Source organism: Pempheris klunzingeri, chromosome 21, assembly GCF_042242105.1.
Source record: "Pempheris klunzingeri isolate RE-2024b chromosome 21, fPemKlu1.hap1, whole genome shotgun sequence".
Classification (NCBI taxonomy): Eukaryota; Metazoa; Chordata; class Actinopteri; order Acropomatiformes; family Pempheridae; genus Pempheris; species Pempheris klunzingeri.
Window position 1 is genome coordinate 9,679,977 of NC_092032.1, and position 17,242 is coordinate 9,697,218.

The 17,242-nt window shown below is 41.7% G+C and overlaps 3 protein-coding genes across 3 annotated transcripts; all 3 read right to left on the reverse strand.

Annotated features, from left to right (window-relative positions):
• Nucleotides 1-774: 774 nt before the first annotated feature.
• On the reverse strand, nt 775-4,937 carry c8g (complement component 8, gamma polypeptide). The gene is made up of 7 exons (XM_070853193.1): nt 4,696-4,937; nt 3,408-3,553; nt 2,669-2,739; nt 2,461-2,568; nt 2,216-2,320; nt 1,881-1,916; nt 775-888 (listed from the first exon to the last, which is right to left on the reverse strand). The coding sequence occupies exons 1-7, from the start codon at nt 4,876-4,878 to the stop codon at nt 869-871; spliced, it is 669 nt and encodes a 222-aa protein (XP_070709294.1). The 5' UTR covers nt 4,879-4,937; the 3' UTR covers nt 775-868.
• A 265-nt stretch (nt 4,938-5,202) lies between these two features.
• Nucleotides 5,203-7,786, reverse strand: msrb2 (methionine sulfoxide reductase B2). Its single transcript, XM_070853152.1, has 5 exons — nt 7,594-7,786; nt 6,957-7,054; nt 6,536-6,612; nt 6,170-6,317; nt 5,203-5,989 (listed from the first exon to the last, which is right to left on the reverse strand). Exons 1-5 carry the CDS (start codon nt 7,706-7,708, stop codon nt 5,858-5,860), a joined length of 570 nt encoding a protein of 189 aa, XP_070709253.1. The 5' UTR covers nt 7,709-7,786; the 3' UTR covers nt 5,203-5,857.
• A 552-nt stretch (nt 7,787-8,338) lies between these two features.
• armc3 (armadillo repeat containing 3) lies at nt 8,339-16,161 on the reverse strand. Its single transcript, XM_070853263.1, has 17 exons — nt 16,114-16,161; nt 15,823-15,940; nt 15,277-15,402; nt 15,001-15,069; nt 14,722-14,897; nt 14,343-14,537; nt 13,909-14,092; nt 13,601-13,753; nt 13,407-13,515; nt 12,635-12,884; nt 12,354-12,490; nt 11,926-12,094; nt 11,618-11,712; nt 9,536-9,625; nt 9,150-9,308; nt 8,764-8,926; nt 8,339-8,556 (listed from the first exon to the last, which is right to left on the reverse strand). The coding sequence occupies exons 1-17, from the start codon at nt 16,159-16,161 to the stop codon at nt 8,350-8,352; spliced, it is 2,448 nt and encodes an 815-aa protein (XP_070709364.1). The 3' UTR covers nt 8,339-8,349.
• Between the last annotated feature and the right edge of the window lie 1,081 nt (nt 16,162-17,242).

A 17,242-nucleotide genomic window follows, 5' to 3' on the forward strand; every position in this document is an offset into this window, starting at 1 on the left:
TGCAGTTCATTTTGAGTGTGAATTGCTCCATACTACCTTTGGACCATGAGGAATTTAAAGGATTTCAGTTTGGTAATAACACAGTGAGAAGAAGAGTCGGATAAACTGTATCATCTTGTTTGACAGTGAATGATGCATAAACGTTTGCTTTATGTGTTCAATCAACTCTTTAAATCAAACACTGTGTGCAAGAATTGAGTACTATGTAATGTGCTGATTGGCTGTGAATGTAAAAATGTATTGATGGACTAATCAGAGCTCTGTTTGTTAGGAGACAGGACAGGCAGCGACTTGCAATCAGCTCAGTTATATAACAACCACACACACAAGGAAACACACTCACACACACTCACACACTCTCACACACTCTCACACACACACAGGTGCCGGGTGGAGCAGGGGCTGGGTGAAGAGGCATATTAGGTAACTTAGTTTTGTAAGCGAACTCTTTCAACCTCTTTAAGACTCGACATCTGGACAGCATTACCTACCCCCCCCCCGCTCTTTTTATTCGTGACCCCAAAAGCCCCCCAAATGCATGCATACAGACAAACACTCTGAATGTAAAAGTAAGAAAGTAACAACAATAGATACAATAGATACAAATGCAAAGATGGGATGGATGATGCATGATAATAACCCATGCATGAGAATGACTTCCCAGTCAATCAAATGGCCTAAAACTGAAAATATTGGACAGTAACTTGCTTGTGCTCTTTTTTTTATTATTATTATTTCATTCATCAGTAACCAGTTACATTTAAGGTTTGCAGTTTTACAGTTTTAAAACCTTGGTGCAGTCTGCAACTTCCAGTGAGAGGTGCCAATCACTGCAGTGGTGGATCTGTCGCTGCACAGCTCTGCCTCCTCAGCATGTGGGGACACAGTCTGTGTGTAACAAAGAGTAACAGGTTAAATTACAGAGAAGCTAATGCTAGTGCTGCTCTTTTAATCGGGCAGTGGAGATTGGATAACATGTTGGCAGAGTTTAAATAACTGATGATGTTGCACAAGTTGAGCCCAACACATGCACAGCCTGCAGGAGCAAACGTGAAGACTGTTTGGGAAGGTCAAGGCAGCAGGTCATTGGTTCCCTTAGAGAGTTGCTCTCCACCAATCAGTGTCCGTCTCTGTGTGAGCAAGTTGCTGCAGGGATTTTCACAAGTTCTCCATATCATACTTTTATTAGCTGCCATTTAATGCAGTGGTTATACATTTGAATGAAACATTGTAGAATTGTAAGATAGTAATTTAAAGGGACAATGACTTCTTAATGCTATTCCTTTTTCATTTTGTGTTGTGCACTCTTAAAGTCCCTCCAAAATTTTAGAAACAGAGTTAACAGTTTACAGTTACATTCAAAAGCTTCAATAATAAAGCAATAAATCACACAGTTACAGTCCAATTCACAGAATATCTCAACAGCAGCAACAGAACACATCTAACCAATTGTTTTAACCATCATAACTAAATCACTTGATCCAGATTACTGTGCTGTAACACAGTGTAACAGCAGCTGGAAAGGTGAAACGATGATCAACTTGTAATGCACTGAACTGACACAGTGGGGCATGGACAAGATGTAGCGTGTGTGTGTATGTGTGTGCAATGACCTGTGAAAATACTGGATATACTAAACATTAATCCTAGAAGCTACACTGACAGCCAGAGCACTGAAAATCATTTGATGCCGCCTCAGTTTCCAGAAAACTTCTATTTGAAAGTGACAGTTTACACATGTCAACAGCTGTTTTTGCAAAATTTGTCATCTGCTCCATTCACCTCTCTCCCTTTTTATGTGAGTCTTATAATTATCAATCTTTTTCTCTCTTGCAAAGAAGTACAGCTACCTGGTATTTGTTTTTACTCCTTGAACTTACTGATTATATGGTCCCGGTCCACAGCACCACAGTGACCTAGAAAGGGGGAAAATAATTAACTGATTAAATTAATTAATAAAATAAGACTTGAAATAAATAAATAAATGTATTGAGAATAAATATTTTTTTGAGAAGTCACTGAGCACAGTTTTTTATTATTGTATCACATTTTAAAGTTGTTTTTAACATGTTCCTATATTATTTTGGAAAATGTTACTTTTACAAACATGCTGAATATCTGCTCAGGCTGGATTCTGATGATGCCACTTTAATTTTGATGTTGCAGTTGCTAACATAGTTCATTTCATGTTATTTATTGGTGAATAGGGACGTACTGTAGGTGGGGAAGGGGAAGAGGTATGCCAGTCCCAAATGTTGTTTCTCAGCAAGCTGCTCAAACTTGGTCAACATGGGCTCTGACAGATTGTCAACAGACCTGCCTGCACACAGAGCACAAAAACACACGGAATTACATTAAAATGCATTTTAAAATCTCAAAGTGAAATAAGATTATCAAAACTACCACCTGGATTTTTAGAAATAAAATACCAAACAAAGATCACATGTCTGAGGAGCCCACCATAGAGTTTCATGGTCATCTTGCCCTGTTTCTGGTAGTACATGATTGCAGAGGAGTTGTAGTCCGTCTCCCCGATCACTATCTCAGTGTTCAGCTCAGCACGAGCGCCTGGTGGACACAGCGGAGAGCATGGTGGCATAAAGGGATGCTTCATTGCTCGATAGTTTATCAATCATGCTTAATACAGTAATAAAAGAGAGGCACTGACCTTTAAGCGTTAGCCTGCCTGGGGTTGGTGATAGATTGTAGACCTGTAATATCTCCCAACACTGGTGATTACTGAGGAGAGAGGAGTTTGTGTCAGGCGAGACATTTGATAAAACTTTCAGTAAAAACAGACATAACTAATTGACTATTTCACAATTGTTACACACAATTGTTTAATCTAAGACAATGTCAAGGGCTAAATGGTTTCTCTCTAAAGTAGATTGGGCTTGTTAAAAGCATTTTTTCTAGAATGATTGTAAACTGATTATCATATTCATTTTCTATACACTGTTTCATAAACATGTCCCAGCTTTAGTCCTCATACTGAACTATCTGTCTAATGTTGTATCAGGACAAAAAACAAATAGTTTTCCTCTGCTGGGTTTGTAACTCTCAAACAAAGATAGCACAGAATGTCCCACAAAAACATCAGGACACACTTGTTCCATTTAAATTGCATATTGTACTCTTTGTTTTGCTGCAAATGCCAGGTCTGGATGACCCAGAAGTTTTTAAAGTGATGAGTGAAAGCTGGTGGATTTAACTGTTCTGCCTGCTGCTTCCTGTTTTTTAAGGATACACAAATGAAATCAAACACATGTGGTTGAACCACAAGGTTAGAGTGGAAGGAGAAAGTGGCATAATTGCCCCCTCTGCTGATAAATGAAGGTACTGAAGAGTCACAGTGAGCGACCTGCACAGTGTGTGCTCACATGCTGGATGTAGATGGTGGTACTTACTGTCGTGTCTTAGTGCTAACAGACAGGGTTTGGTCAGCAGCAGAGGACTGTGTCAGGGTCATGACTGTGGGCTCTACTTTGGTTCCGTGATTGATCAGGTACGAGCATTTGGAGGCCGTGTTCAGCAGGTACCAAGTTCCTGTCATCTGCAACACACACAAGCAGGATCAGGCGAAATGGACAGACACAGAGGGAAATTACGAAAGACTCTCCACATGTCTCCTGAGCCTCAGCCATGATATTTGCAAATGGAAAATACATTTGGGAGGAACTCTTAGGAGAGTCTGATCCTGATCCTGGAAGCCCTTTCTACACAGGATTTAGCCTATTTTACCAGGGTCAAAGGAACTCAAATGGACTATTTAGGGTCACATCTGAAACTATGTCTGCTCTACTAATGAAAAGGACACATCTGTTTCAAATGTCTGCTCAAATTTCACTGAAAATCCCCCTTATTGCTTAAAACACCATATTGACACAAGCGTGTCTACATTGGCAGCCCCAAAACTGATCCATAACCAAACATACAAACATGTTTGTATGTTTTAGGCTCTGGAAAAACAAGTTGAAATATCAGTTTCATGTCAGCTAAAACATTTCTTTGCTAAGCATGGTTACGTGGATGGAAGTGGTTAACCTCCTGAAGAAGCATTCAAATCTCAGCTGTTTAAGTATCTTTTCACATTTAACATTACGTTAACAAGGACAAACCTGCTGCATTCATCAGTGCATGACAAGTGTACAAAATGGTTCTTGCTTCTCACTTCCCTAATTTTCTCCTTAAAGCAGTTGTAGCTCATTTTGCCTCTTCTGTTGAGTCACTCAGTCGTGGTTTCTACCAATTATTATGCAATCCTATTTGATTGTGTTATTGTGACATTATGGTATAAACAAGTGAGAAACAGAACAGAGTGTGCAAAGGGCAAGTAACGGCACAGTGAACTATTTACTGCCGCTGCTTTCAGACTGCAGCTGCACTCCACTGCCTGGAAACAGTCCTTCCTCTAATTCATCAAAATTAAACCTTCTCTCTTTTCAGCACAGCTTTTTCCTGAATCTTTTCCAGCCCTGCACAGTTAACTTTGAGTAGAAGTTAAAATTGGTCACTAAAGTTGGCAAATCATATGCAACCTGGATTCTCTATGAATCTAAAAGGCATCAAGCAGAAACATGGGATGAAAAAAAATAATTAAACGTATTATGTAAAGAAACACAGAGATATAGATACAATGCAAAGATAAGACACAAAGTCAAACAGACACAGTAGTGCATATGATGTGTGTCTTACCCGCTGTATGTCTATGTTCTGTACAGGTGGGGTCACATCAATAGGGTCAACAACTGGCTTCTTAGGACGTCGTCGTTGGGGTCGCGGCCGACTCTTTGCCCCCCCTACAGCCTCAGTGGAACCCCACAGACACACACACATCAACATCACCACTGCCAGCGTGCAATGCCACAGTCCGGCCATCCTATCAGGTTCCTGTATTCTTACTTTTCTTTTTTCTAAACTGTCCCTGTCTGCAGTCTGTCCCCAGTCTGCTTTACTCAGCCTCAAACACACAGACACAGATGAAATGCATAAACTGACAGGGAGCAGGAGACAAACAATGTGAAACAGTGGATGGACTGTTGAGTTAAATATTAACTTGGTTTCCTGGCATAGATGAAGTCATACTGCAGAGCTGCAGTGCGTGCATCTGAACTACAGGAGGCAGCATGCATCCTCATTAAATACTGGCTTTAAAAACTTCATAAACTCTGCAGTTTGTAAAGCATGACCACAGATTCAAAGAACAAACGAAATGTGCATTTATTGACAAATTATCAGTCAATGTTGCATGATTCCCAACACAGACAAGTCAAATCGATTCTGTAAATGTGGCACCAGACTGAAAAACACAATGAACAGACACCAAACACTACAGAAAATGAGGTCTTCTTAATTGCAGGTTCAAGTCAGACATGAGGACAAGTTAAACATGATCATGATGGTCAATCTCTCTTATATTAATGTGTTGGCCACTATGTACCTCGCTAAAGTGACAAGTTACTCATCCAAACTAAATTAAGTGTCAAACTTCATTCAGTTAACATCCATTAAGATCAAATTTCCTACTCAACAAAAATTAGTAGACAATAACAAACGATCAAACTTGGTTGTAGAGAGTGTTTTTCATTAAGTGACTGAAGCAGCTGATGTTTACAATTGGAGTTTGTGTGGCAGATTTGTTGACTTCTCTCCCGTGCATGTATCCAAAGTTTCCAATCCAAAGCGACTGAGCTCGCTTCAGTTTCTTTTTCAGTTTAATAAATCACAGGAGGTCCATTCCCATCAAAATTCAAACATTAGAACACTTTGTGCCACACAAAGCCTCTCACTTCCAGACCCGTGCAGGTCAAACCTATGGAATGAAGTGTGTGTGTTTTCAGAAAGAGTTCATGCCTCCTCAGTTTTCTTCAGCCTTGTCAGGTTTGTTGTTTACTCTGGATTTAAACGTGAGGGCCACACTGTTGATGCAAAACCGCTGACCTGTTGGGTCCGGTCCATCATCAAACACATGACCCAGGTGGGCATCGCACTGCACCAAACACACACACAAAAACCAGAAAGTCATAAGCCACACAAAAATAGAAAAGTCAGGGTGGTATTTGTAGAAAATGATTCCTGAAATCCTGAATAAAAAACTGTACACACAGCTATATCAATTAGGACAACTGCACTAAGCAAACATGAACTTTGGCTTCATAACACAACTCACAGTTTTACAAAGGACCTCTGTACCCTCACTACCCAGGCTGTTGTCAGGGCGACGAATGATGGAGGTGTGGCTTTCATCTCGCTCCCATGTCCCATGAGCCTCTTTGAATGAGGGCCACCCCGTCCCAGAGTCATACTTAGCCTCTGAGCTATCAAGAGAGGACAGAACATTTCCTCAATGAGGAAATACATTTCTAATGAAACATCTAACACAAAAACTCTCTTGTGTCTGTGTTTAGCGTGTTTATTGGCAAGGAGTCCTGCCTTTGAGTTTCCATTCAACATTATAGTAGTAAAAACAGCGACTGCAGTGTGTCTTCAAGTCTATATGTGGTTGGTAACTGACTTAAAAAAATCATAATGTTACCTGAAAAGTGGAGCATCACAGCAGACACAGTGGTACATCCCCACTTCTGAATGGTTGAGGTAGATCCCACTGAAGGGCTGAGAACGCCCACAAGTACACACACAGTTAGCAACAGGACTAATACTTAAAGATGATTTCAACATTTTATTAGTTTTGTGTCCTTAAGTTTGTGATTGTTTTAAGTGCAATATAGTAATTTGTCCTTATTCTTCTTCTTACTACAAGCAGTAGTGTTTCAAGCTGAGAGCAGCCTCTAACTCATAAGACACCAAAGTTTTGTAGCACAGCCGGTTGAAACTGACACAAGAAGTGAACAATATGAGCAAAGTCCACCTGGAGCTGTGCTGGGGTTTATGAGACAGTGTGTGTGTAGTGTTGGTTTGACACAAATACTGATGTGCAAGTAGTATGCGGTACTCACCACCTCAGTCCCTTTCTCTCTGGTGACTACATACTGTTCTGGGGTCAGTTTCTTTTGCCAGTCTGTAGTTTCATCATAGCGGGTGAGAGATTGCTGGGCTGCAGAGAGCAGAGGATGCATATGTGCATATGGAACAGTGCAAAGGACATTAAATCCACTGGGCAGATCATTTATGCATGGTTACCATATACATAAAAAATAAACAGATTGTAAAAGATTAACAATTTAAACTATTAGATATGGCAGGATTTCCTAAACCTAAACATCAGACCCTGCAGACCTAAATAAATTATTTTTGTTATCACATAGACTTAGAAACTGTGCTGCTCTTGGTAGGAAGGCACCAAAAGACTTTCACTTAATCCAAGCAGCAAAGAAGCTGTAAACTAATCCCAAATGTCTTGGTGACCCCTGCAAGCCCACCTGGGTCCCCTCTGCTTAATGCTAACCACAGTGCTCTTTGCACAAGGAATAACCTGTAACAGCCTGTTTCTTATTCTGAGCTCCTTCCGACAACATCCATGAGAAAGCTGCAGCATGGTGCACCTGTGGGCGCCTGCAGCCTGTCATACTGGATGGTAGAACGTGTTGATCCGGAGTTTGACAGAAAAATAATAAGCAACCGCTCCCCGTGTACCTTGAGATGTAGACACAGGACGGATGAATACTGGGCTCCTCCTCGGTAACGCCACGGATCTGGCTGTCATGTGCTGAGAAACACCCACGAAGAGACGGGCTACGAAGCGAGACATGTTTGCTGCTGCGGCGTCAAGTGGACTAAAGTCAAGTGCGCACAGCAGTGGAAGCCAAGTGCGCTCGATGCGCTCGGATTGTTCATGTCCCTGCGAGTCCGCGCTGGTCCTCCCCCGGCTGATGCAGGCTGGTGGCCGAATGACCCGGTCAAAAATCACACCTGCAGCTATGTAGGTCAAAGTGGACTGGGTTCATTGGTGTTTTATCGCTAGATTGTGTTCAAAGATCACCGCCTTGGTTGTGGTTCCATAGCTTGAAAGAAATGCTAAACTGTGGGTGAAAATATGGTTATTCAAATATCCTCTAAGTTCCTGTACAGTACTGTACAGTAAGATCACTATAAACTGGCATAATATAATTAGGTGGAAGCAGGAACAGCAGGTAAAGACCACCTGCCAACCAGCTCTAACCTGCAGAGTGTTTGACTGTGGTGCACTAGCACATTGTTTGACCCCCACTTGACTTTGGTTACAACAATGTGGATCCTCTGGTGAAGAGCCAAAGGTTAAATCAGCGTGTTTATTGGAGGTCTTACTGATAGACAAGCAAGGTGTGCCATACAGCAAATACACATACAATACAATGAAGCATCCCAGTAAAATGTGTGGTCACAGCATTATGTACTGTAGGATTTCTACACCTATATAGTCTGGTATTGCACAGCAGCAGGTGTGTTGGCTGTCAGCAGGCTTCCAGGCTGGTGCATGAGGTCTACTATGTAGCGGCACGGCTGTGAAGGCCGTCCTTTGGTGGAGGGATCCCTGCTGAAGAGGAGCACCTCATTCCAAGCCCGGTTGTACTCACCCCGCTCAAGTGTGCAGGTCAAACCGATGCAATCAGCCAGACACTGAAAAGTAAAAAGAGGAGAGATGGGTCACGGTGTGATTATTTGGAAATGAGATGGAGCGAATGAAGAGGGTTATAGTGTACATGAAAAACGGAGGAATGGAGTGGGGTTGGGGAGAGCTTAGAGAGTCAAAACGTGGGTGAAATGTAATCAAGGGACCGGTACAGAGAGCAAAAAGGTTGATGGTGTGTGTGAGGTCAGTGGTACCTTGAAGAGAAGAGCTCTATGGTAGTAGATTCCCTTGCTGATCAAACCGATGGGAACAACGTTAGACTGGAGCTGAAACTTGAGCTGGCTGAGGTGCAGCACCCATGGGAATTCATGCAACTTCTTCTGCTCGACTGCTCCGCCCATTGCTTCACTCACCAGCCTGACACAAAAAGCCCATGCACACAAAATCCCTTACAACGCAAGAATCTCCAAAATGATTTTGCTCTGCATCCTGAATTCTCACAGTGTATCTTACAGGCCACTTGTTTAGTACTAGCACTTGTTGTTGAACAATGAGTGGCAATCATTTAAAATGAGATGATTTTCTTCTCTATTGGTGGTTACACCTCTGCATGTTAGTTTGTGCTGACTGCATCAATCACCTGGCTAAGGCAGCATACTGCTCTCGTTCATCATTCAGTGGGAGGATGGCTTCTTTGGCCTCTTTAACTAGAAGCTGCAATGAGACGTCTTCCATCCTCTTCCACGGTTTCCCTGCCGGAGACACAGGCTGGGCTGGATTGTCATCCTGTTTCTTCTTCCTGTACACAGGCAGTAAATTAAAAAGGAGTCAGGATCTTGAGAATAGAAAAGAATATCAGTGGGGATTTTACGATACTATACTTTAAAATGTGTTCACACAGTAAACAGATAAGAAATTAACCCACATTTTGAAATACCAAGAAATGTGTTATATGTGATGACACTGTAGGTACCCCCTCCACACACACACACACACACACACACACACACATACACACACACACACTCTCGCCTTGATGTCCTGCGGTCTCCCTTGCTGCTGGTCTCTGTTTCTAATGGGTTGCTCTGCTTCTCTTCGGGCACATCTGCTGTCTCTCTGCCATAGAAGGACAATAATAAATTGGTTTATGTAACTGAACACAGAACTGTTATTCTATTTGTCAGTTGTTGCCATGTGTGTTATGCATGGATATACTATATTTCAGTATTATAAATTCACAAAGAAAGCATGCAACTTCAGAATGCCATAGTGATTATTATGAGTAGTTTTTCCAACTCTATGTTGTTTGTGTTTAAATATTTTCTTGAGACTGAAGAGAATGCATTGTCTGTGTGTTTCTGTGTCTGTACTTGCAGTGCATAGTATGTGTGCCAGAGAGATACTATTGTTCCTGTCTTGGAAATAGAAATTTGGCAGATGCATGCAGCACATGTAGAAAACATCTTTCATTTCTGCACACATTATTATATACAGTACGGTGCAAAGGTGTGAAGAAATGCTGTAAAGTAAGAATGCATTCAAAATTATAAAATTTAATTATTCATTTCCATTTACTTTAAAAATCCAAAGTTAGCTAACAGAAGAAAAATCTAAATCAAATCAATATTTGGTGTGACATGACAATGTCATTAGGATAATGTCATTCAGTGTAAAGAAGAACAAGCAGTCCTGGAAGTGATGGTGTGGCCCCCACAGAGCTGATCTCAACACCATCCAGTCTGTCTGGAAGGATCTGAGGCAGCCTACATCCACAGAGGATCTGTGGTTTGTTCCCCAAGATGTTTGGAACAACCTTCCTGCTGAGTTCCTTCAAAAACTGTGTGCAAGTGTACCTGGAAGAACTGATGCTGTTTTGACAGCAATGGGTGGTCACACCAAATACTGATTTGATTAAGATATTTCTTCTGTTGGCTCACTTTGCATTGATAAAAAATATATATATATTATTGAAAGCATTCTTATTTTACAGCATATGTTCACACCTGCCTAAAACTTTTGCACAATACTGTATATTTCAGAGAAAAAACTAGGAGGTACAAAACAGTTTTTCAATCTGCTGTTGTATCCAAACACATTATTCCAAACACGAACATATTATAATATTCTTAATTCCCTATTTTTCATTACAACTTCTGGAGCTGCATCAACATCTTATCTTACCAACATAGTCTCATGTTCTTGAGATATCCTGCAGACAAACAGGGGCAAAGGCTAAACTTTGCTGGTCAAAGTAATTATAAATCATACAAGTTATAGCAAGTTAACTTAGATTAACTCTACCAAGAGGCATTTTGATTTCTAAAGTTGAAAAGTTAAACTTGGGTCATACTAAGCTGTGGATAAGAGCACGGATGGATTACATAACACACTGCTTAAGAATGCCTGAGATGTTGTGTGTTTGTGTATGTGTGTGTGTGTGTGTGTGCTGAAGGGGGGACATGGTGGAAATGGAGCAGACCTGAGGTACCCTGAGGGGGTACTGCTCTCTTTGGCAACTTTAATTCATCAAAATGCTGAAGGCTTGTGGGAGCATTAGTGTGTGCATACTTATGCAGCCTTTAATTCATATGGTATGTGTGCATTAGTGTGTGTCTCAGTCAACGTGCATGTGCAATATGTGCAGGCATCTTTCGCTGCATCTTCATGGGTGTGCATGCATGTGCACTTGTGCTTGTGTGCACAAGTCCATTAGTCTAAACAAAGGCTCTTTTACTCTGAGTGTGTTGCCATCTTAAAAAAAAGTGGGATCGTTTACCCTGTGAGGCCATGCTAACGGGGCTCACTGAAGGCAAACAGGGAGAGGGGGGAAAAGGCAGAGAAGGGGAAAAAAGTGGAGCACTGGATTGGAGCAGACAAGGGGAGGGTGATAGTAATCTAACAACCACAATAAATTGTACTAACAAACTACATGTGTGGCTGGTAGTGTAGGAATCACTACCACTATTACCGGTAAGAGAACCGGTAAGCTGTTGTAGTTTGGGGGTGGCAAGTTTAGTGAGCTGGAATGTGATGCATATAAATAATAAACAATGTTTAGTTCTAGTTTTTTAGTACTTAATAATAAAAATAAAAATCAAGAAAGCATACTCTATTGCAGTATTTACAGCAATGATGGGCCGGTGCTGGTTGACAGGCTGGTTGGACAGTTCCTCTAAAGTCAGAGTCCTCCGACCTGCACAAGCCTAAAAGAGAGAGAGAGAAGGAAACTACTGTTGGGCTAAAAATCGAAATGTTACAATATCCTTTGCCAGAGTACAGACGAAACCGTGAAGAGAGTAAATGTATGTATATGAGCATGTCAATAAAAAAAGTTTTTTTTTAAATTTCTATTTAGCTTACATTTTGTAAACTAACCTTATTTCACATAAATTTCATAAGTATACAGACATACACACCTTCCCTACATCATAAAAGCCATCACGAATAGTGTCAGTGGAGGCCAAATGTCCTGTCAAGCTGTACTTAACTGACAGGTTCGTGTTAAGCAGGCTGAGCATGGCCAACTCGCTGAAACTGTTCCTACGATTCAATGATTGGTTGATTTCCTGAAGCATTTCCAAGGCTCTGACACACAAATATTACAGGAACATTACAGAAACACAAGCACATACTGATATTCAAACAATGACGACAAATATGAAAATGGACACACTAACAAACATGCACAATATGAACAAAATGGTCAAACACTTTCTTCCGTAGCCACATGTAATACTGTCCTATACTGCCATCTACTGGCTATTTAAGATATTACTATGAGTTGGCTCCAACACTAAAGTTTTACTTTACTGATGTCATGTTATCTGTCATTTCAGTGACTTACCCAAATTTGCACATCTCCACAGCCGTGTGCTCATCACTGGCACAGACATTGATAGCCATGCATGCATTGTGCAACACCTGCTTGTGAGAGGAGCGCAGCAAATTGACCAGTGGGAGAAGGCCTCCAGCACTTTGTAGCTATGTAGGACAGGAAGTGAATTTTAAGTAGTCATTGCAAATATATGACTTCTTGTCTCCACATTTGATTATATTACTATTAGTCACAAACATGAGAACAGGGACATTTCTGGCCAGTCATTAGACACACACACAAACACCAACCTCTGCCCTAGCCTCTGTATCACAGACCAGCATTGCCAGGCATTGTGAGGAGGTGACCAGGACCTGTGTATCTGTGGACTTTAACGGCTCCACCAAAGCCTGTATGGCTCCATGTGACAAGATGCTGCAGCGGATGGCCTCCTGTCCAGCCATGTTGCCAAGTGTGGCAGCAGAATTGGCCACCATCTTGGGACAGCTTCCACAGAGCTGCTGGACAAGGATTTCATGGCCTCCTGCCTCATACGCCTCACTGCAAGATCCCACAGAAATAGATGGGAAGTTTACTGCAAGCCTACAGAGCTGACAATAAATGCAGTTTCACAACAAAGCATACAACTTAGTATTTCTGTAATGTGTGTGTGACACTTGATTTGCACATATAAGTATGAGGGAAAACTAACAGTCTGAGTAAGAGTTAAATGGTAGAGTCCCAAGAAGTGAAGGAGACAGTGTTACTGAAACATGGAGTCAGATAGTGAGAGATGATAGGCACTGAGAAGATTTGTCAGGAGAATAAAAAGGTGCAAGATAAAAATGAGAAACAGAGAGAAAAGAGGTCAAAAGATATTCAGTGAGGGAGAACCATGACAAGACAGATGGAGTATCAAATCATTTGTGAAACAGTAGAGAGGAAGGCATACTGCTCAAATTTAAAATACCACCTCCCTCTAAGCCTCGGTTTTAGAGATAGCAAAGGTATTCCTAAATGTTTTATACAGAAAACAAAATACCAAACGTATTCCAAGAAAAACAAAACAAGTCTGTCACTCACAGCGCGTTGAGCTGGTTGCTGTGTGTGAGGTTAAAGAGGGCCTGTGTTGCTGCCTCTCTCAGCACCAAACTCTCATTGTTCAGCAACTGTACAATTGCAGGGACACCACCTGAGACACACATAATTCAAACTAATTCACACATCATTGTCATGAGTGTGTTGATGTCATGGTGATTGTGTGAATGTGTGCATACCCAGGTCTCTGAAGCTGTCCTTGCTAGCCAGGTGGAGGCTCATGGCCGACACGGCCTGGCAGGTAGCTGCTTTCACACTGACGTCCGCCACGGACAGAAGTTCCACTAGAACCTTCTCCACATTCTGCTCATGGAGCAGTTTGCGGTTTTCAGCTACACACACACCCAAGCACCCATGTACACACAATTAAACAAACACAGAAAAACACACAGCTAGTTTTATATATATATATATATATACACCCCTATTGCTTAAGAACCTATGGTTGGAAAGTTAAGAGGAAATTATTATCTCCTTCTGTGCTTACAGCTCTGGGAAACCCTGGCGATGCATTTAACAGCGCTGGACTGGATTTCAGGCATGTTGGGGGTGAGAACAAACTCCATCAGCCTCGTCAGTCCTCCGCCTTTGTGGATCAGCTGCAAACTCTCACTGTCACTGACACAGTTAGTAAGTACCTTTAAGGCCTCAGTATGAAGGTCGCTGAAGTCCTGGAAGAAATACAAAGACAGATAGGGGAAGGAGGATGTAGAGGACAAAGACCTTGAATGGGATAGAAAATGCACTGGGAATTGACAACAAGTGCTAATTCAGAATTAACCATTTCCAGCTATTGGTGCAAACATAAAATATTTATACGGGCGCCTTCTCTATGTTCCTCATTATTTAACACTATGACTTAGACACACATGAGCTTGTTACGACAAAAGTATGTATCCATTTTCTCTCCCACACACCTACCACACTACTGAGGATATCCATGAGCTTCTCAAATCCTTGCTCTTCCCTAAAAGTGTTGCGTGTCTCTTTATCAGTGGTGACATTCTGCAGCGTCTTTAAAGCCAAATGCTGAATGACAGGGAAGTCCGACTTTAACAGTTCCAGAAGTGGAGGGATCCCACCCAACTCATGTACTGCCAGACGACTTTGGTAGTCCTTTATGAATACAGAACAGCAGAGGATATAACCAGACAACAACACTTTTGGGACCATTTGAATGTCACCCATCCTAAAACCATATCTTACAGAACAGTGATTTAAGATACTGACAAATGTAGCCTCTAATCGTCTAAAACCATTTAGCCTTGGAACTCCCTCTAAGCTGTTGACTTTGAGTCACCTGAACCAGGTTGAAAATGATCTCTAGGGAGTTTTTCTTGACATCAGGGTCTGGACTGGATAGGAGCTGGATTAGACATGGCAGGCCCTTGTTGTCAAAGATCTGGACCTTACAGATGAAATCCACCGACAGGCAGGCCAGGCACAGTGTTGCAAACTCATGGACGACCATATCCTCTTGAATAGGAGAGAAAGATGTGTTGTTTGTTTGTTTCATTGCAGCTAATATACTGTAAATATCTACTTCTGCGTCTTTACATTTGTGATCGAAACTACTCACCGTCAAATGACAGCTTGTCAATAATTGATGGAATGACATCTATTTTTTTCAGTGCTCCCTTTACGTCATCTTTCAATGAAAATATGAGACAAAGTTAACCACTCAGATATTCAGTGAGCCAGCCAAATACAATGAATTCCACAGTCAGTTGCCTGACAAGCAGATAGTAATGAAGTCAGTCTGTAAGTTAATAGGCCAGCTACATCAGTTGTACTGTAAGTCACTGCACAACTCAGAAGGCGCGTATGCATTGACTTCCTGTGTTTTCTGACGCACCGTTGGTGGCCATGCTGCCCAAGGCCATGAAGGCGTTGCGTCTGACCAGCTTGTTGTTGTGAGTGATGAGTTGACATAGAGGCTCCAGTGCCCCAAGTCCCAGCAGGGAAACCTTGCTCTCATCTCCTGACAACAGGGGGAGACAGTGAACAGGGAAATTAAGCATAGTACCAAACCACCACACAGAACTGAGTACCTGTGGGCATTTATTATGAATCACTGAGGTAGTAAAGATAAGCACTGTAATGCGATTAGATATAAAGGAAAGAGACATGTGTGGTGATCAAAGCTGAAATGGGGTGGTATTAAACACAGTAATATATATCATTAAAAAAGGTTTGATTAAAAATAACATCTTGATCATCTTTGACAAGGCAGCTGCTCTTAATACACTAAAGTATACAGGTGCTGTATGAGGGTAAAACAGAAACATGTTGGATGATTTCACAGCAAATGTGACGAAATATATTTTGTATGTTCATCTACAGGGTTGCTTGCAAAAACAAAAGCAAACAAAAAGGGTTATCAGTGCAAAGTCTTCTGTACCTTTCTCTGCAAATGTGTGGATTGCTTCACAGGCTTTGACAAGGATGTCCTCCTCTGGGGATCTCAGCAGCAGCACTACTGTAGCTGGGGTTTTGCCCTCAACAGGTAATGGCTCAATCTGCTGTGAGTGTGAGGAGAGATGGAGATGTGAATGCTTCATAACTGATCTCTTGTCTGCCCCATGTCTGATCTTAGGGGAGGTACAGTGTGTTTTCAGGCCATGTGCATCTGTTCCTATCAGAACAGATGAACTAGGCTTTATCAATATCATTCATTACATGAATGTCTCACCGTTTCCTTGCATGGTGTTTCACTCTCCTTCCTCACTTTCTTTCCCATCCCGCGGCCTGGTGAGAAACTGCAATTATAGCTATGCTAGCTTAACTCCAAGGCTAACCCGACAGCTTGCTTAGCCGGCTCCTCGGTTAACGACGCCTACAGAACAAACGACCAGAAACACACGCCACTATCTCAGAGAGTCACAATTACTTACCTGTCTTTTAATCTAGAGAACACGTTCAAAATGTATAATGAGCGTGACAGCCGGTCAGGAGAACCAGGCTGAAAGTTTAGTGTTTTGGAAAAAGAGGTTGACGCCGCGTTGCTAGGCAACGGGAGCCAAGCTGGGCTGGGTGAGGGTCTGAACATTTATAGCTTGAAGCTGTGAACCACAGCTATGGTTTGGTTATTATATTACCGAGCCAGTTTGATGTTAAAATATATCAGACGTTACTGAATTTAAATGAGGTCCATCTTATTCATATATTATAAAGCTTATTCCACTGTAAACATTTGCAGCGAAATGCTGAATTTAAAGTTGCACGAGATAACAAAACAAAATGTGAAATATATAGATATGACATAAAATGTGTGTGTGTGTGTGTGTGTGTGTGTGTGTGTGTGTGTGTGTGTGTGTGTGTGTGTGTTTTGGGGGTGGGGGTCTGTCCTGTGCAGGTCGTAGAAATAGTACAGAGGTAAATTTGCCGCTGTGAGGAATGAGTCATAAAACAAATGAGCTTTATACAGCATCAGCACAGTGAGGCCTCCTGCTCTTAGAGAGGCACTGACACTGCAATGTGCCAGTGGAAACAGCACAGTATGCACCAGAAAATCAAATGACCTCTAAAGACATTACCTCTGGTGGTGTGGGACATTATCGCTCTGCTGCCTGAAATGAGCCTCAGATTAATCTAAACTAAAGTAAACCCGGGATGGGGGATGGCTGGGATGCTGTACAGGTTTTTCTACTAATGCATTATTATTACGTGCGAGCCCACACACTCACGCACGTACGCTCCCATCCATATGTCCACCTGAAAATGGTGATAGTCGCATTTTCACTGGTTTACTGGTTCATTCATAACGTTTCGACTGTCGATATGAAATTGAACACTAAATGCAAATTTTGACCGATACAAAA